Source organism: Gavia stellata, chromosome 2 (assembly GCF_030936135.1).
Source record: "Gavia stellata isolate bGavSte3 chromosome 2, bGavSte3.hap2, whole genome shotgun sequence".
NCBI lineage: Eukaryota > Metazoa > Chordata > Aves > Gaviiformes > Gaviidae > Gavia > Gavia stellata.
The window spans coordinates 32,858,633-32,872,032 of NC_082595.1; the positions used below are offsets into that span (position 1 = coordinate 32,858,633).

Sequence of the window (13,400 nt, forward strand, 5' to 3'; positions counted from 1 at the left end):
ACTGAACGTTGGATTGGTTTCTTAATGTAGTTTTGCATTGGCACTTTTTCATTATTTAAGGCTGTACCAATAAGAATATAATTATTTTGCTACTAAATTTAATTTACTCCTTGGAAAGCACTTTTCCCTTTTTCCTTTGAGAAGCAAAGGCAGGCAGTGTGCTTTTGCTCATTGATGATACCTGCATCACTGGTAATATTATTGATTTGTTATTGAATTCTATGCTGTTCAATTAAAAACTGCAAAGACCTATGTAGAAACTGAAAAAATTTATTTAATGTAGCAAAAAACATAAGGGTTTTCAAATTTAGAAACCAAGGTTTTAGATTCTATCTATTTCTACTTAAAAGAAAGGGTTTAAATTCTGAAGAACACCCTTAAAAATGTATTTTAAAACAGTCATATTTTACCTGCCTACTTGAAATATACCTAATGTTTAGTTATTTAAGGGGAAAAGATTGCATTACTCTTTCTAAATCTTGGGGGTTTTTTTCATTTGGGTTAACTTAAGCATTTGCTAAATTATCCTGAATTATAGAAATCAATTCTAAGATGTTGATGACTTTTATATCTGTTTAGCTATTATGAAAATTTTCTAACTTCTCTGTAGGCTGAATCTTAGTCCTCCTATATTATAACTTAGTGCTTCTAGAGTGTGATATATTTCTTTAAAGTGAAAATATAATCTCATTGTTTTTTAGGCTTACATATATGAAATGCGTTCAAGCACTTTTTCATATAAACTGGGGACACACACAGAATCTGTCATCAGTGTTACTTTTAATCCCTCATCTCCACAGGTAAGTCGTTGCTTTTTTTCCTCTTTGTAATTAAAATATGTAAAATCTTAACTCTAAGCTTGCTTTTTATTACTCTTCTATTTACCTGCCAATATGCTGTGCAGCTGTAAGGCTGTTCATCTACTTCCAGTTACAGTGTGGTTATTGTGTCAATTATAAACTGCCTACAAAGAAGAGTTCTGACATGGGAACAATTGCGAACCTGTACTTGTTGAATGTTGGGAAAATGTACATCCGCCTCAAATTACCTAAGTAGACTAGTCCTAATTCGGAGAATTTAAGAGAGAAATAAGTAAGAACAGGGAAATGGCAAGAGGCTCAGGCCTGCCGTAATTACTCAAAGGCCTGAAAGATTTAAAAAGCATTGTTATTTTAAATGTGATGTGTCAGAATAAATAGTGAAATAGCTTTATCACAATGTTTTGAAAAACTATCACTGTTGTGTTTTGAGCCTTTCAGATATCTATAGGCAAAAAGAACTCCGAAGAATTTAGGCATTAGGAAATAACATTTCCTATTTTTGTACTTATCATTAATACTATGCTGTGTTAACAGCATTATATTTCAATGTAATAGTTTCATTACAGGAGTCTGTTTTCTAAGTTTATCTTGAAACCAGAGCTTCCCAACAGCTAGTTTATCACATGAATTCTTTGTATACTGTTTTGAATCCTATAGACTTATATTCTTTGTTTCCATGTATTGAAACTGCATTGAAGCTTTCTGCTTTCTTCACTTCTTACTTTAAAGAGACAACAGTGGTCACTATATCTATAAAAGAGTGCACAGTAGCTCCTTTTTACTTCACTGCCTCCTCAACACTGGCTGTACTTGCTACTATTAAAAAATATTCATGGAGTAAGAATAATATCTTTATATCGTCACATTTATGTATCTCCTTCCATTTGTAAATAAAGATGGTAGCATTTATGCGCTTTTAGAATTTCTGGAAGTTTTGTTCCTTCTGTATATGTTGTTTGAACTGAGAAATTGTTAATTGCTATCTTGTGGTGAACATTATGTATTTCTGCTCTTTGGATTCAGCAATGCTATATTCAACCAAATGGTATAGCTTATTAAATTTTGCACCCAGATTAGGACTAGTTTCAAGTTTAGCACTGAACACAGTTCTGCAAAAAAGATGTTATATACCGAAGAATACAGCTGACTGTAGTCTTGCAGCATCCTGACCTGTGGTCCAGCTATTGGAATGAATTGTGGTGGAAAATGTCTTATTAGGGTTTAGCTGTTAAAAGTCTAGAGACTCAGCTGCAATAATACTACGAATCAAGACTTTGAAGTAACTAAGTTCAGGCAAATCAGTTGTTAATTGGGGGGCAGAATCCATAAATCATATAAAATAAACATTGGCTGTGGATACAAGCCAGACCGGTCTAACTCTGAAAGTGTGCCTTGGGGTACAAAGCCTTTAATACTGAACTTTATAAAACATCACACAGTCAATTTAGTATTATGGTTAAGAGCTAAATCTGAAGTTCAAGAACCAGAAACCCTTTTCTTGAAGAGGTCTTTCCTGAGAAGCAAAAGCTGTGGATTTGAACCAGCTGACAAATTTCCCCATAGATATGGTTCTGGGGGAAGATTTTGAAGCTGATGTTATCAGGAACACTTTACTAAAATGCAAGGAATGTGCAGAAACTGCTCCTTTGAAGTATTACAGCTGAAATGTAAATTCTGTTAACCAAGTTTTTCTGTATAATAAGCACTCTGAAATGCTTTCTAAACAAGTATTTTGGGGGGAGTTGCAGAACCAAAAAAAAAAAAAATCACCTGGGCTTTCTAATATAGGATTTAGAATGAAGTTACATACAAAGGCACTAGGAGAAGAAGCTAAGAAATGCAACGGTAAGCTTGTAGAGTGGAAAAGAAGAAAACCACAAATGAACCAGAAAAGAATAATCCCATGTCTTGAAAGAAAGACTTTTTATTAGGCAGCCAGAGTTACCAACACTGGAAGATTTTTATACCTACCGCTACCATTAGTTAGGGATTTAAAATTGACACTATTCTTGTTTCATCCAAAGTTTGAATGACTACAGTTAAGAATTATATTGGGTTCTGAATAACCTCTACACAAAGCCCCATTGCATTCAAAGGGAAACACTGGCAGGGGAAGAACTGAGGGGTGAAAAAAGGGAAGTGGCTGATGAGTGAAATTTGAACATTATGGCAAAGCTTTCTGCTGTGGAAAGATCCAGCCAAAAGTGAGGTGTACTGGCAGCACTCCCGTTCAATGGTTGCTTGCCCAGCACCTGTCCATGAGGTAGTTTGTTCCAACCATTATTATAACTCTCACTTGCATACATGTTCTTCCAGAAAAGAGGGAAAAACCCTGGATGGGTATAATAGTGATTTTTTTACTGATGGGGGTGGGGGGCATTGTTGCTTTCATCATGTGGTACTCTGGAATGATTTATAAAATGGTTGCTATGAAAGCTGGAGAAGGGGAATAAGATAGAAGGTTTGCATTTCTCTTAGATATATTTTCAAAATGATTTCTCAGTTTTAGCTTCTCATTGTCATTTCCTGGTTTTCACTCATTGTTCAAAGTTTATGTAGGGAAAAATGTTTGTCTTACCAAAAATATTCATTTAATTTCCATCTATTTTAGGGAATATACATTAAGGGATATTACAGCATTTAACTATAATAACTATAACAAATTTGAGTCAATCGAAGTTAAAAATAAGGTAGGAGTCTTATCTTCCAAATACGAGAACAATAAATCATCTCTCTTTGAAACTAGAACTTAACCTGGTGACGGCCGTAAAAGACAACAAAAAATGTTTCTATATTAGTGACAAAAGGAGGGCTAAGGAGAATCTCCATCCCTTAATGGATGCAGGGGGAAACATGGTGACAAAGGATGAGGAAAAGGCTGAGGTACTTAATGCCTTCTTTGCCTCAGTCTTTAATGGTAAGACCAGTAGTTCTCTAGGTACCCATCCCCCTGAGCTGGAAGATAGGGATGAGGAGCAGAATGAAGCCCCCACAGTCTAAGGGGAAATGGTTAGCAACCTCCTACACCACTTAAACACCCACAAGTCTATGGGACCGGATGGGATCCACCCAAGGGTACTGAGGGAGCTGGCGGAAGTGCTCACCAAGCCACTTTCCATCATCTACCAGCAGTCCTGGCTAACTGGGGAGGTCCCAGTGGACTGGAGGTTAGCCAATGTGACACCCATCTACAAGAAGGGCCAGAAGGAGGATCCGAGGAACAAAAGGCCTGTCAGCCTGACCTCGGTTCCGGGGAGACTATGGAGCCTTTGACACTGTTTCCCACAGCATTCTCCTGGAGAAACTGGCTGCTCATGGCTTGGATGGGTGCACTCTTTGCTGGGTAAAAAACCGGCTAGATGGCTGGGCCCAAAGGGTTGTGGTGAATGGAGTTAAAACCAGTTGGCCGCCATTCACAAGTGGTGTTCCCCAGGGCTCAGTATCAGGGCCAGTTCTGTTTAATATCTTCATCAATGATCTGGATGAGGGGATTGAGTGCAACCTCAGTAAGTTTGCAGATGACACCAAGTTGGGAGGGAGTGTTGACCTGCTTGAGGGTAGGAAGGCTCTTCAGAAGGATCTGGACAGCCTGGATCCATGGGCTGAGGCCAACTGTATGAGATTCAACAACACTAAGTGCCGGGTCCTACGCTTGGGGTCACAACAACCCCATGCAATGCTAGAGGCCTGGGGACGAGTAGCTGGAAAGCTGCCTGGCAGAAAAGGACCTGGGGGTGTTGATTGACAGCTGGCTGAAGATGAGCCAGCAGTGTGCCCAGGTGGCCAAGAAGGCCAATGGCATCCTGGCCTGTATCAGAAACAGTGTGGCCAGCAGGAGTAGGGAGGTGATCGTGCCCCTGTACTCGGCACTGGTGAGGCTGCATCTTGAATCCTGTGTTCAGTTTTGGGCCCCTCACTACAACAAAGGCATTGAGGTGCTGGAATGCGTCCAAAGAAAGGTGATGAAGCTGGTGAAGGGTCTGGAGCACAAGTCTTATGAGGAGCGGCTGAGGGAACTGGGGTTGTTTAGCCTGGAGAAAAGGAGGCTGAGGGGAGACCTCATTGCTCTCTACAATTACCTGAAAAGGGGTTGCAGAGAAGTGGGTGCTGGTCTCTTCTTCTAAGTGACAAGTGATAGAACAAGAGGAAATGGCCGCAAGTTGCGCCAGGGGAGGTTTAGATTAGATATTAGGAGAAACTTCTTCACTGAAAGGGTTGTCAGACATTGGAACACGCTGCCCAGGGAGGTGGTGGAGTCACCATCTCTGGAGGTCTTTAAAAGATGTGTGGATGAGGCGCTTAAGGATATGGTTTAGTGGTGGACTTAGCAGGGTTAGGTTTATGGTTGGACTTGATGATCTTAAAGGTCTTTTCCAAACTAAATGATTCTATGATTCTACAAAATGTTTTTGAAACAGGATAAAAGCAAATGGGGCCACTATTGTCATCTGCTTGTTTTTGGTGGGTTTTGTGTAGTTGAGTGTTGTTTTCATCTTTGTACAGCCTGGGTCAATACTGTGTGGAAAAACCACCCAAGTGCACTCTAGCATATTATTGTCTGCATCGGTAGTTGCTTAAAAAAAAAAGAAAAAGCAGAGAATAAGAAAAGAAGCTCCAAGCTCTGAGCCAATATACCGTGCTGGAAGTTATTTTTTCATGACAGAATAATGACTTTGAAATCAGTATGCATTGCTACCACCCTGCTGATATACTAAGAGGTAGCTTCGAGACAGGGAAAAAAACCCCACCCCAAAATACACTTTAATAGAACAAGCCCTGAGCAACCTGAGCTGAGTTCAGCATTGACCTTATTTTGAGTAGACGGTTGGACGAGATGATTTCTTGAAGTCCTCAGTAGGCTACCTGTCTGAAATACACAGATATTTAAATACATGTTCAATAAGTCAGTGTAGGGCATTTGATGAAAAATAATCAAAAATATAATTTGCGTGGGATGAAATATGGTAAATCTGTTCCATTCTCTTTGTCTATAGATTTAAAGGAAATTAATATATGAAGTTTGATGTGATCACTCAACTGATATACGGAAAAATAACTTCAAGAGAAAAAAACCCCACAAACCAAAACTAGACTATAATGGAAAAAGACCTCAGCAACCTGGTCTGAGTTTAGTGCTGACCTTACTTTGAGTAGGTTGGATGATAAGATTTTGAGTAGGTTGGATGATAAGATTTATTCTCTGATTTTGTGATAGTGCACATGCTTCGGCTGAAGACATGGCATTTTAAAATTGCCATGCAGAAAACATTAACATCTTTTGATTACCGTATAAGTTCAACTTGTGGCCTGTTTATCAGTAAAATGTCTAATTTACATGTGTGAAAGGTATTAATTCAAATTGTTACTCAATAGAATATATATTTTTTGCATTAATTTGTAAGTCTGATTTTATGTTTAGAAGCACAACTATTTCAAATAACATCAGTTTCAAGTATTATTATATTGTGGCATGTTTAGGTTAGATAATAACTGACAATAAATGCATTACTTGGCAGCTGGAGAAAGTTAAATGAATAGTAGAGATCTGGAAATCTCATTCACGGATAGATTTGCATGGAAGGCACTAAAAATTTAATATTGATTTTCTGCTGACCTGCTTGAAAGGAGACATATTTAATGTTCCCAGTAAGGACATTTCCTTGTCAGTCTCTCAGATAGTAATACAATTTAGCACTAAAACCACCACTTTAGTCAGAATTGGCTACAGGTGGTTTTGGATGTGTCTGGAAATATGAGTTATCGTCTTTTACTAGCTACTAACAAAGTATACTTTTCCTGGTGGTCACATCTGGACATTTCACTTTAGAACAACTTGTATGAAAACTCCATTCTTTTGCGATTTTGGTTCACCATTAATGGTTCACTTAATCATAAAATTTTCCATAATGGAGGTAGCTTTTGTAGTGATATGGAAAATTCTTTTTCAGACTTTAATTTGCTGAGTTTTGGCTTTAGTATTGAATTAGTTTCGTCTCATTCGTATGTAGGGCACATTTTTTCCAGTATGATATTTTTCCTTAGGACTCAGGACTATCTTGTCACAGACTAAATCATGTGGATTTAAAACCTGTGACCAGCTTGACCTCTAGTATGATCTCACTGAAGTCAGGAAAGCTCTTTCACATGGTTCTTTTGACCCTACTCTTTGGCCCAGTCAATCCCAATTACTCCCTCTCACAATCCACAAACGCATCAAAACTAAATGTAAACGGAATTTGGTAATTTTTGTTTTTCTTTCTCCTATATTTTTATCTCTGAGAGGAATAAGCAGCCAGCTGTCAGCTGTTGTTATCTTCCATTCCAGGACATCAAATTCAAAGGCTAGAAAATGCCATCAAATTATAAAAATTTTAGTTTTTCTTTTGCTTTTCTGAAATGTATTTTAAAGTTTTGAATTCTGCTGGAAGACTAGAGTAACTTTCAAAAATCAGGTTTTTTAAAAAGTTTTCTATAGGCATTTGTTGAAAAATTATTTGGTAGAATCCTTTGTCTTATGTATGGCCCTTGGATGGAACAACCTTTCGACTCATGAAAGAAGTAGAAGTGGAAGACGCAAAGTAAGGTAGCTTGGACATCTGAGGGGAAGCTGTAGTCATGTCAGAAAAAATTCAGAGGGTGTGTATCTGGGAGTGTGAGTGCTCTAATAATGAACAAGAAAGCAGCGAGGAAGCAGCAATGAAAAGGCTTGAGAAGGAGGTCTGAGGAAAACCATCGGGACATTTATTTTCAGGGCAGAGAGCTCACTTTTACTTAGATTAAAATCTGGCAACTCAGTAGCAGCCAATGGACAGAGATCTTTTTGTACTGTCTGAGATAATAAAAACATCCAAATCTATAAAGGCTAGAATTTGTTTACTGAAGCCTCAGAAAGCTAGACACTGAGACTAGGAATGTAAGCATATTTGTGGAAAAGGACACCTGGTAAAAATCTGAAGACTGATTATTTTCTTTTGGTTTTTAATTAGCTTCAGAAGGACTAGGCTTTTGCAAATAGGTTACTATTCATCTCAGAAGAGGCACTTTCCTGGAATTTAGGAAATTCACAGATTGTCCTGAACTGAACTGAATATGCCTCTACTATGCATGTTAAACAATTACAGTTAATTTGCTTATAAAACAGAATTCTCTAAACACAGTAATGTCCTCCTTAGGAATTATTGTTAAAGGAAAAGAAAATAGATGCTTTTTTTGATGAGAAATGGACTACTGAATTGTTAATTATTCTTGAATACAAGAATTCCCAAACCCACTTGTTCTACTGTAGAGGTCTTTTTTACCGTAGGCCTTTCTATTGTAGAGGCCTTCAAACATCTGCTGTGCTGTGGCTGCTATCTTAAAGTTTGTAGACATATGCCATTGTAGATGTTAAACAAAACGTGTTTGCAACTGCAGTGGTTTAAGCTAGCATATTTTACTTCATTCTTTTGATGAGCTGGGGTTATACATGCAGTCAGTCAACTGGCTTGGCTCAAAACCTTCCAATGCAGAGTGTGATTAAAATTGGGTGACAAATCAGAGAAGACTGTGAAAGAGAGAGACTATTTAATATTTTTCCAGCATGTCCTCATGTGTCTTAATAACAAGTCTTCAACTCTTCACTCATTTCACAAACCTGTTCTCTTTCTACATACAATTTCAAGCTGCTGAGGAAGAAATTTCATCAGTTTTCTTTAACAGCAGTAGTGTGCAGTAATGCAGGCTTTGTATGAAGGCTGTCTTTGCCAAAGACTATACTGCAGTTTGTGTCTGGTTAGAAGTTATTTCCTTTACCGTCATCTAGCCAAAGAAGACAGCTGCATTAAAAAGAAAAAAAAGCCTGCTGCTGACCTCATATACATGCTTTCCGAGGTTGAGTGTATTTCTCTCTTGTCTTCTCCTTGAACTGTTAGCCAAATCTGTGTACTCTCATTTGTGTAATCTCAGTGAATTGAATGAGGATTTGGAGTAGATCTCTCTTAAATTTAATGAACATATCACTTTAATTTTTCTATCTAATTTACTGAAATAGTCTGACTAAATTTTATCAACATTTTATTCTCATTCACCATCATGTTCAATATCCCTCTTCTTTTATCCTCAGATGTACAGATTTATTATCATGGTATTAATTGTAAAAAAAATTGGGATGGAAGTTCATAAAACTTATCTTAACTCTCATGGGCTAAAGGCTGTTCCAGTTTGATCAACTTGTAAATGGTACCAAAACATTCGTACAAAGTAGCCAAGGCAGCTGCATGTGCCCTTTCTTATTCTTGTAAGACTCTAAGACTTATGAGAGGGAGAAGTTGGATTCACTGGGCCAAACACTGGGGAAAAAAGATCTCTGAAAAAGGTAACAGCACCCTGAGTGCTGTTGAGCAAATGAATCATTGTGACAGCGAGTGAGACCTTTGGGTTTTTTTATGTAAGATAGTGTTTTTTTAAAAAATTGTTAGCAGATGGTGGCTGATGCAGCTGTGTCATTTACAAGCCCATAACTTGTTAATAATCTATAAGATACTCTTCAAATTTAGAGACTTGCATAACCATTCAACTTTCAACACTTAAATGGATTTAGAAATTCAGCCAAAGCACAGAAGTACAACTTGTCTTTTATCCTAAATTTAGTCCTCGTTTAAGTGGCTTGGGGGAAAAGAGGGGCTTCAGCTTTACTCATCTTGGGGAGATTCTCAAACTGGACTTGGTTTCTTACAGTGCCTAGTTTGGCTGCTGTGTTTAAGTCACTGTTATGTTTGCAAATCTTGGCCCTTGCCTTTTAAAAAACTGCTTTGATGGAAAAGAACGTAGAACTTTGGGCTGTACCACACTCCTCCTACGAGGGTGGTCGAGCCTGTGGAGAACCTATTAGCATGACACAGCAGATAGTCCTGCTGAGTTTATTCCAATCCCTGAAAATTCAGGATCAGAGTTCCTCACTGTACATTTATGTCTCCGCTTATAGCAGGAAGACCATTACTTTTGCAGTTTCTAATAAAACCCAGTAATGCTGTGTGCTAATTAATATAGGAGTTGATGTTGTTTAGTGGAAAAATTTCTTTATACCATAAGAAATTCTTGTAAGTACATAGGACAACTCTGAAGAAGGATGGCAGATTTTAAAAAAGAAAGAAAAAGCCTTTTGTAAGCTAGAAAGGACAATATAATTCAGTTTAATCATGGATACTCCAGCCATTCTAAGTGTGTTGCCAGCAAACAACAGCTGTACGCCACATGATTTTAGATAAATATGCTTGCAGTGGCGAGATTCTCAATTCATAGCACATTTGTCATAAAATCTTTACTGTACTTCTTACAAGTGTAGATATTTTATTGAATGGCACTACTAGGTTGAAAGGGGTGGTACTAAACAATTGGCTACTCAGCTGTTCAATGTGCATTCTGTTTACCGAGTATCTAGACAGGGAGGGTGGGGATCACTTGTGTACTGGAAAGAGAAAGGATTGGCTGGGAGTAGGAAGGAAAGGCACTAACTGTAGTCATAGGGATAATCTGGAGAACAGAGAGCTTCTTGGAAACCATCAGATAGAAAATGAGAGTGAGGAGGGAATGGTGGAGACAAATGTAAGAACTGGAGGGAAAGAACATATGTGTGGAGAGAAGTGATGATATTGGAGAGATGAAGAGAGTGCCTAGAGGGAGGGAATGAAAGCCCTGCAGAGAGAATTAAGAGAAGATGGCTGCAAGGTTAAAAACCATAGTTTCTGCACTTTTAGTTAATCCTTTTTTTCTGAAAAAGATAGCAAGTGAGATGCCCATGGCCAGATTTTCCGAGTTGCTGAGAACCAGAGGTTGCTCTTGACTTAACAGTTCTGAAAATCAGTGTGCTCAATGCCTCACAAAAAAATGCTTTTCAAAGGATATGAAGAGAAGCTGCCAGATAAAATAAACCTCTCTTGCTCCCTTCACACACTGCACAACTGTCTTCCAGGAGCCAATAATACAATATTGAAAGGGATAAGCAAGTGAGCATCTACTTTTCATGCTCCATGAAGGGGCATGTAGAAAAATACTTTGTGAAGTGTACTTTGTACTTGTCTCTTCCTCTGTCCTGAGAAGCTGAAGTGAGGAAGCTTTGCCAAACAGGAAGAACTAAACCATTAGGAGTTTGTTCAGCTATGTTTCTTATATAGAAGTAGGAATTAGAACTGAATTATCTTACACAGCCCTCTAGGAAGCTGTCCTTAAGGTACCTAATTTCTTTTTCTCACCATCTTGAAAAGTGTCGCTATCATGCATTTTTCTTGCTCAACAAATAATATTTATAGAATGCAGTTGAACATTTGCTGATACTAGAAACCATTCTAGGGGAGGTTTCAGTTCTAAAATTCCTGGGCTTTCATGTAGAACAGGTACAAAGCTTCTTCCCACACTTCGATTAAAATTCAAGCATTTGTATTCCAAGAAGATTCTCCCTTCTTACATGGTGTTTAAGAAACTTAGGGCCAAATTGATGGGCAATTACAATATAAATGTATAGAGGCTGTATAACAAAGCAGACTTCAGCTGTTAAAAATACAATTAGATGAAATACAAGGAAAATTAAGTATGAAATAAACCGCATTCTAAATGTGCTTTTGGAAAAGGGAAAGCTAAGTCTTAGCTAACAGGTTAAATATGAAAAGAAAAACAGACACAACTTCTGCCTCAAATTAAAATAGCAACATAAAATGATTCCAGCTGTCTGACGGAGCGTGATATAGCCACACCAAACATTTTGGCCCAGCTCCTGGCTGTATCTGAACTGCGTACAGCATAGTGTGGGGAAGGCGGGAAGCAGAAATTCTTCAAAGCTGCCTTTAGTACCTCTTTTCTTCCAGTCCACTGCACAACGTACAGCAGGCTAAGAAGTGATCGATTCTGCACTCCCTAACAAGTTTTCCCTGTGAGCCGATTTGGCAGCTGGAGGGGGCTTCTGTTTTGCCTTCCTCCTTTCAGGCCTGCAGTGTGTGCTGGAGTAGGCAGGGAAGAGTAGACGCTGATAAGGGGATCCTGTGACCCTTTTTCGTATGCCATAGAAATGTTCAACAGCTGCAATCACCATTGTTCCTAGCCACTGTGTTTCTGAAGAGTAGTATTTGAGATGTTTAACTATTACGGTAATTCACGCATTAAAATGCTGGCATTGTAATCTGAGGGGATTGGTTGATCTAGGCTTTTTCATAATTCAGTCACAATGTATCTACTTTGTCTGGAATATCATAGTAGCTGAGACACCCTGTGACATGTTTTTTTACAGAACTGTAGCTGTATTCTATCCAGCTAGTTGCTTACTCATTTAAGAACCTTTCTTGAAACAAATAGATCGTTTTCAGAGTAACATAACATACCATACTACAAACCCACATCTGGGACTTATTCCAACATTTATGACCTTCATTTCAGCTCCGCTGCTAAGAACATCTGGAGAGAGTCACACTGACTCTTGCCACTTTCTTTTTTGTCTCTGACCAGGTAGTAAGTGACCTATACTGTGCATTGAAGAGAGAAGTTAGGTCTGGAGAAAGACAAATAATAAAGCTGCAGTTTGTCTTTTAAAATGTCACCTCTGTATGTCTGTCATTCTTTCACTTGAATGCAAGTGAACCACTTTTTAACTCACATAAGGACTCTGAAGAAGGATCAGCAGAGGATGATAGCAGTAGCATGAAATTCTAGCCCAACTGATACCAGTAGCTTTGATAATTTTACTTCTGATTTCCCAGAGAAGCTAAACAGAACACTGGTTCATTGCCTGTTATTACTGAAAGCAGGGAGAGGGGAAGAAACAGAAATGTGGTATAACTTCCAATTATAAGGGAATTGTTTGAGACAAAATATACATTTAGCATTCTTTCTAAGGCAGACTGATACTTAATTGGATAATATTTTAGTTAATTTTATTAAGATCTCAGGAAAGTGTCCATCATTTATGTAATTATAAGGTTCTCATTTTATCCTGTTGTATACCATAATAAAATATGAAACATTTCTGCTTAGTTGACACCTGCCATGCAATAATCTAAGACATGAACTTAAAGTAAAAAATGCATTGTAAAAGAAACTGGGGGTCAATTCTTCAAGAGCTGCTCCTTATAGCTGATTAGTGTTCTCTTGCAATTTCCTAGAGTTCCTACTCCTTGTTTATTAATTACCCTCTGTCATATTACAGAACATTTAATTTACAGAAGGAGAAAATCATTAACAATATAGTCTGACTTTTAAAAAGTATAGGATGTAAAGTTGAATATTTTATAGCCTTACATCTTTATCCATACAGTGTTAATGGAAAGGTAGGGAAACCAGATCCTGTGTAAATTATTCTACGACTGTGACAAAAAAGTGTGTGTATTAGGTGAAAGCCAATACATATGGAGAATGCTGAGGAGGTGATCTGGAAGGCCATTTGCTCTGCTATGCTGCCAATTCACTGTATAAAATTTCGCAAAGATCGTGTACTCAAGAGACAAGGTGCAATTCTAATTTGTATTTACTGACACACAAAATGGGGTTGAAGTTAATGTAAATCAAAACAGAACAACAGGGTGTTGAGTACCTGAAGACTTTCTGTGTTTTCCAAAA

General features: G+C 37.9%; 1 protein-coding gene across 1 annotated transcript in view; it reads left to right on the top strand.

Annotated features, from left to right (window-relative positions):
- WDR27 (WD repeat domain 27) overlaps positions 1 to 8,551 on the top strand; it is an 85,400-nt gene extending 76,849 nt beyond the window's left edge. Inside the window, exons 23-25 of the mRNA XM_059827963.1 lie at positions 702 to 800; positions 8,140 to 8,178; positions 8,462 to 8,551. Of these exons, the coding sequence (XP_059683946.1) occupies positions 702 to 800; positions 8,140 to 8,178; positions 8,462 to 8,551 (228 nt within the window). The remainder of the gene's footprint in view (positions 1 to 701; positions 801 to 8,139; positions 8,179 to 8,461) is intronic.
- Positions 8,552 to 13,400: the final 4,849 nt, after the last annotated feature.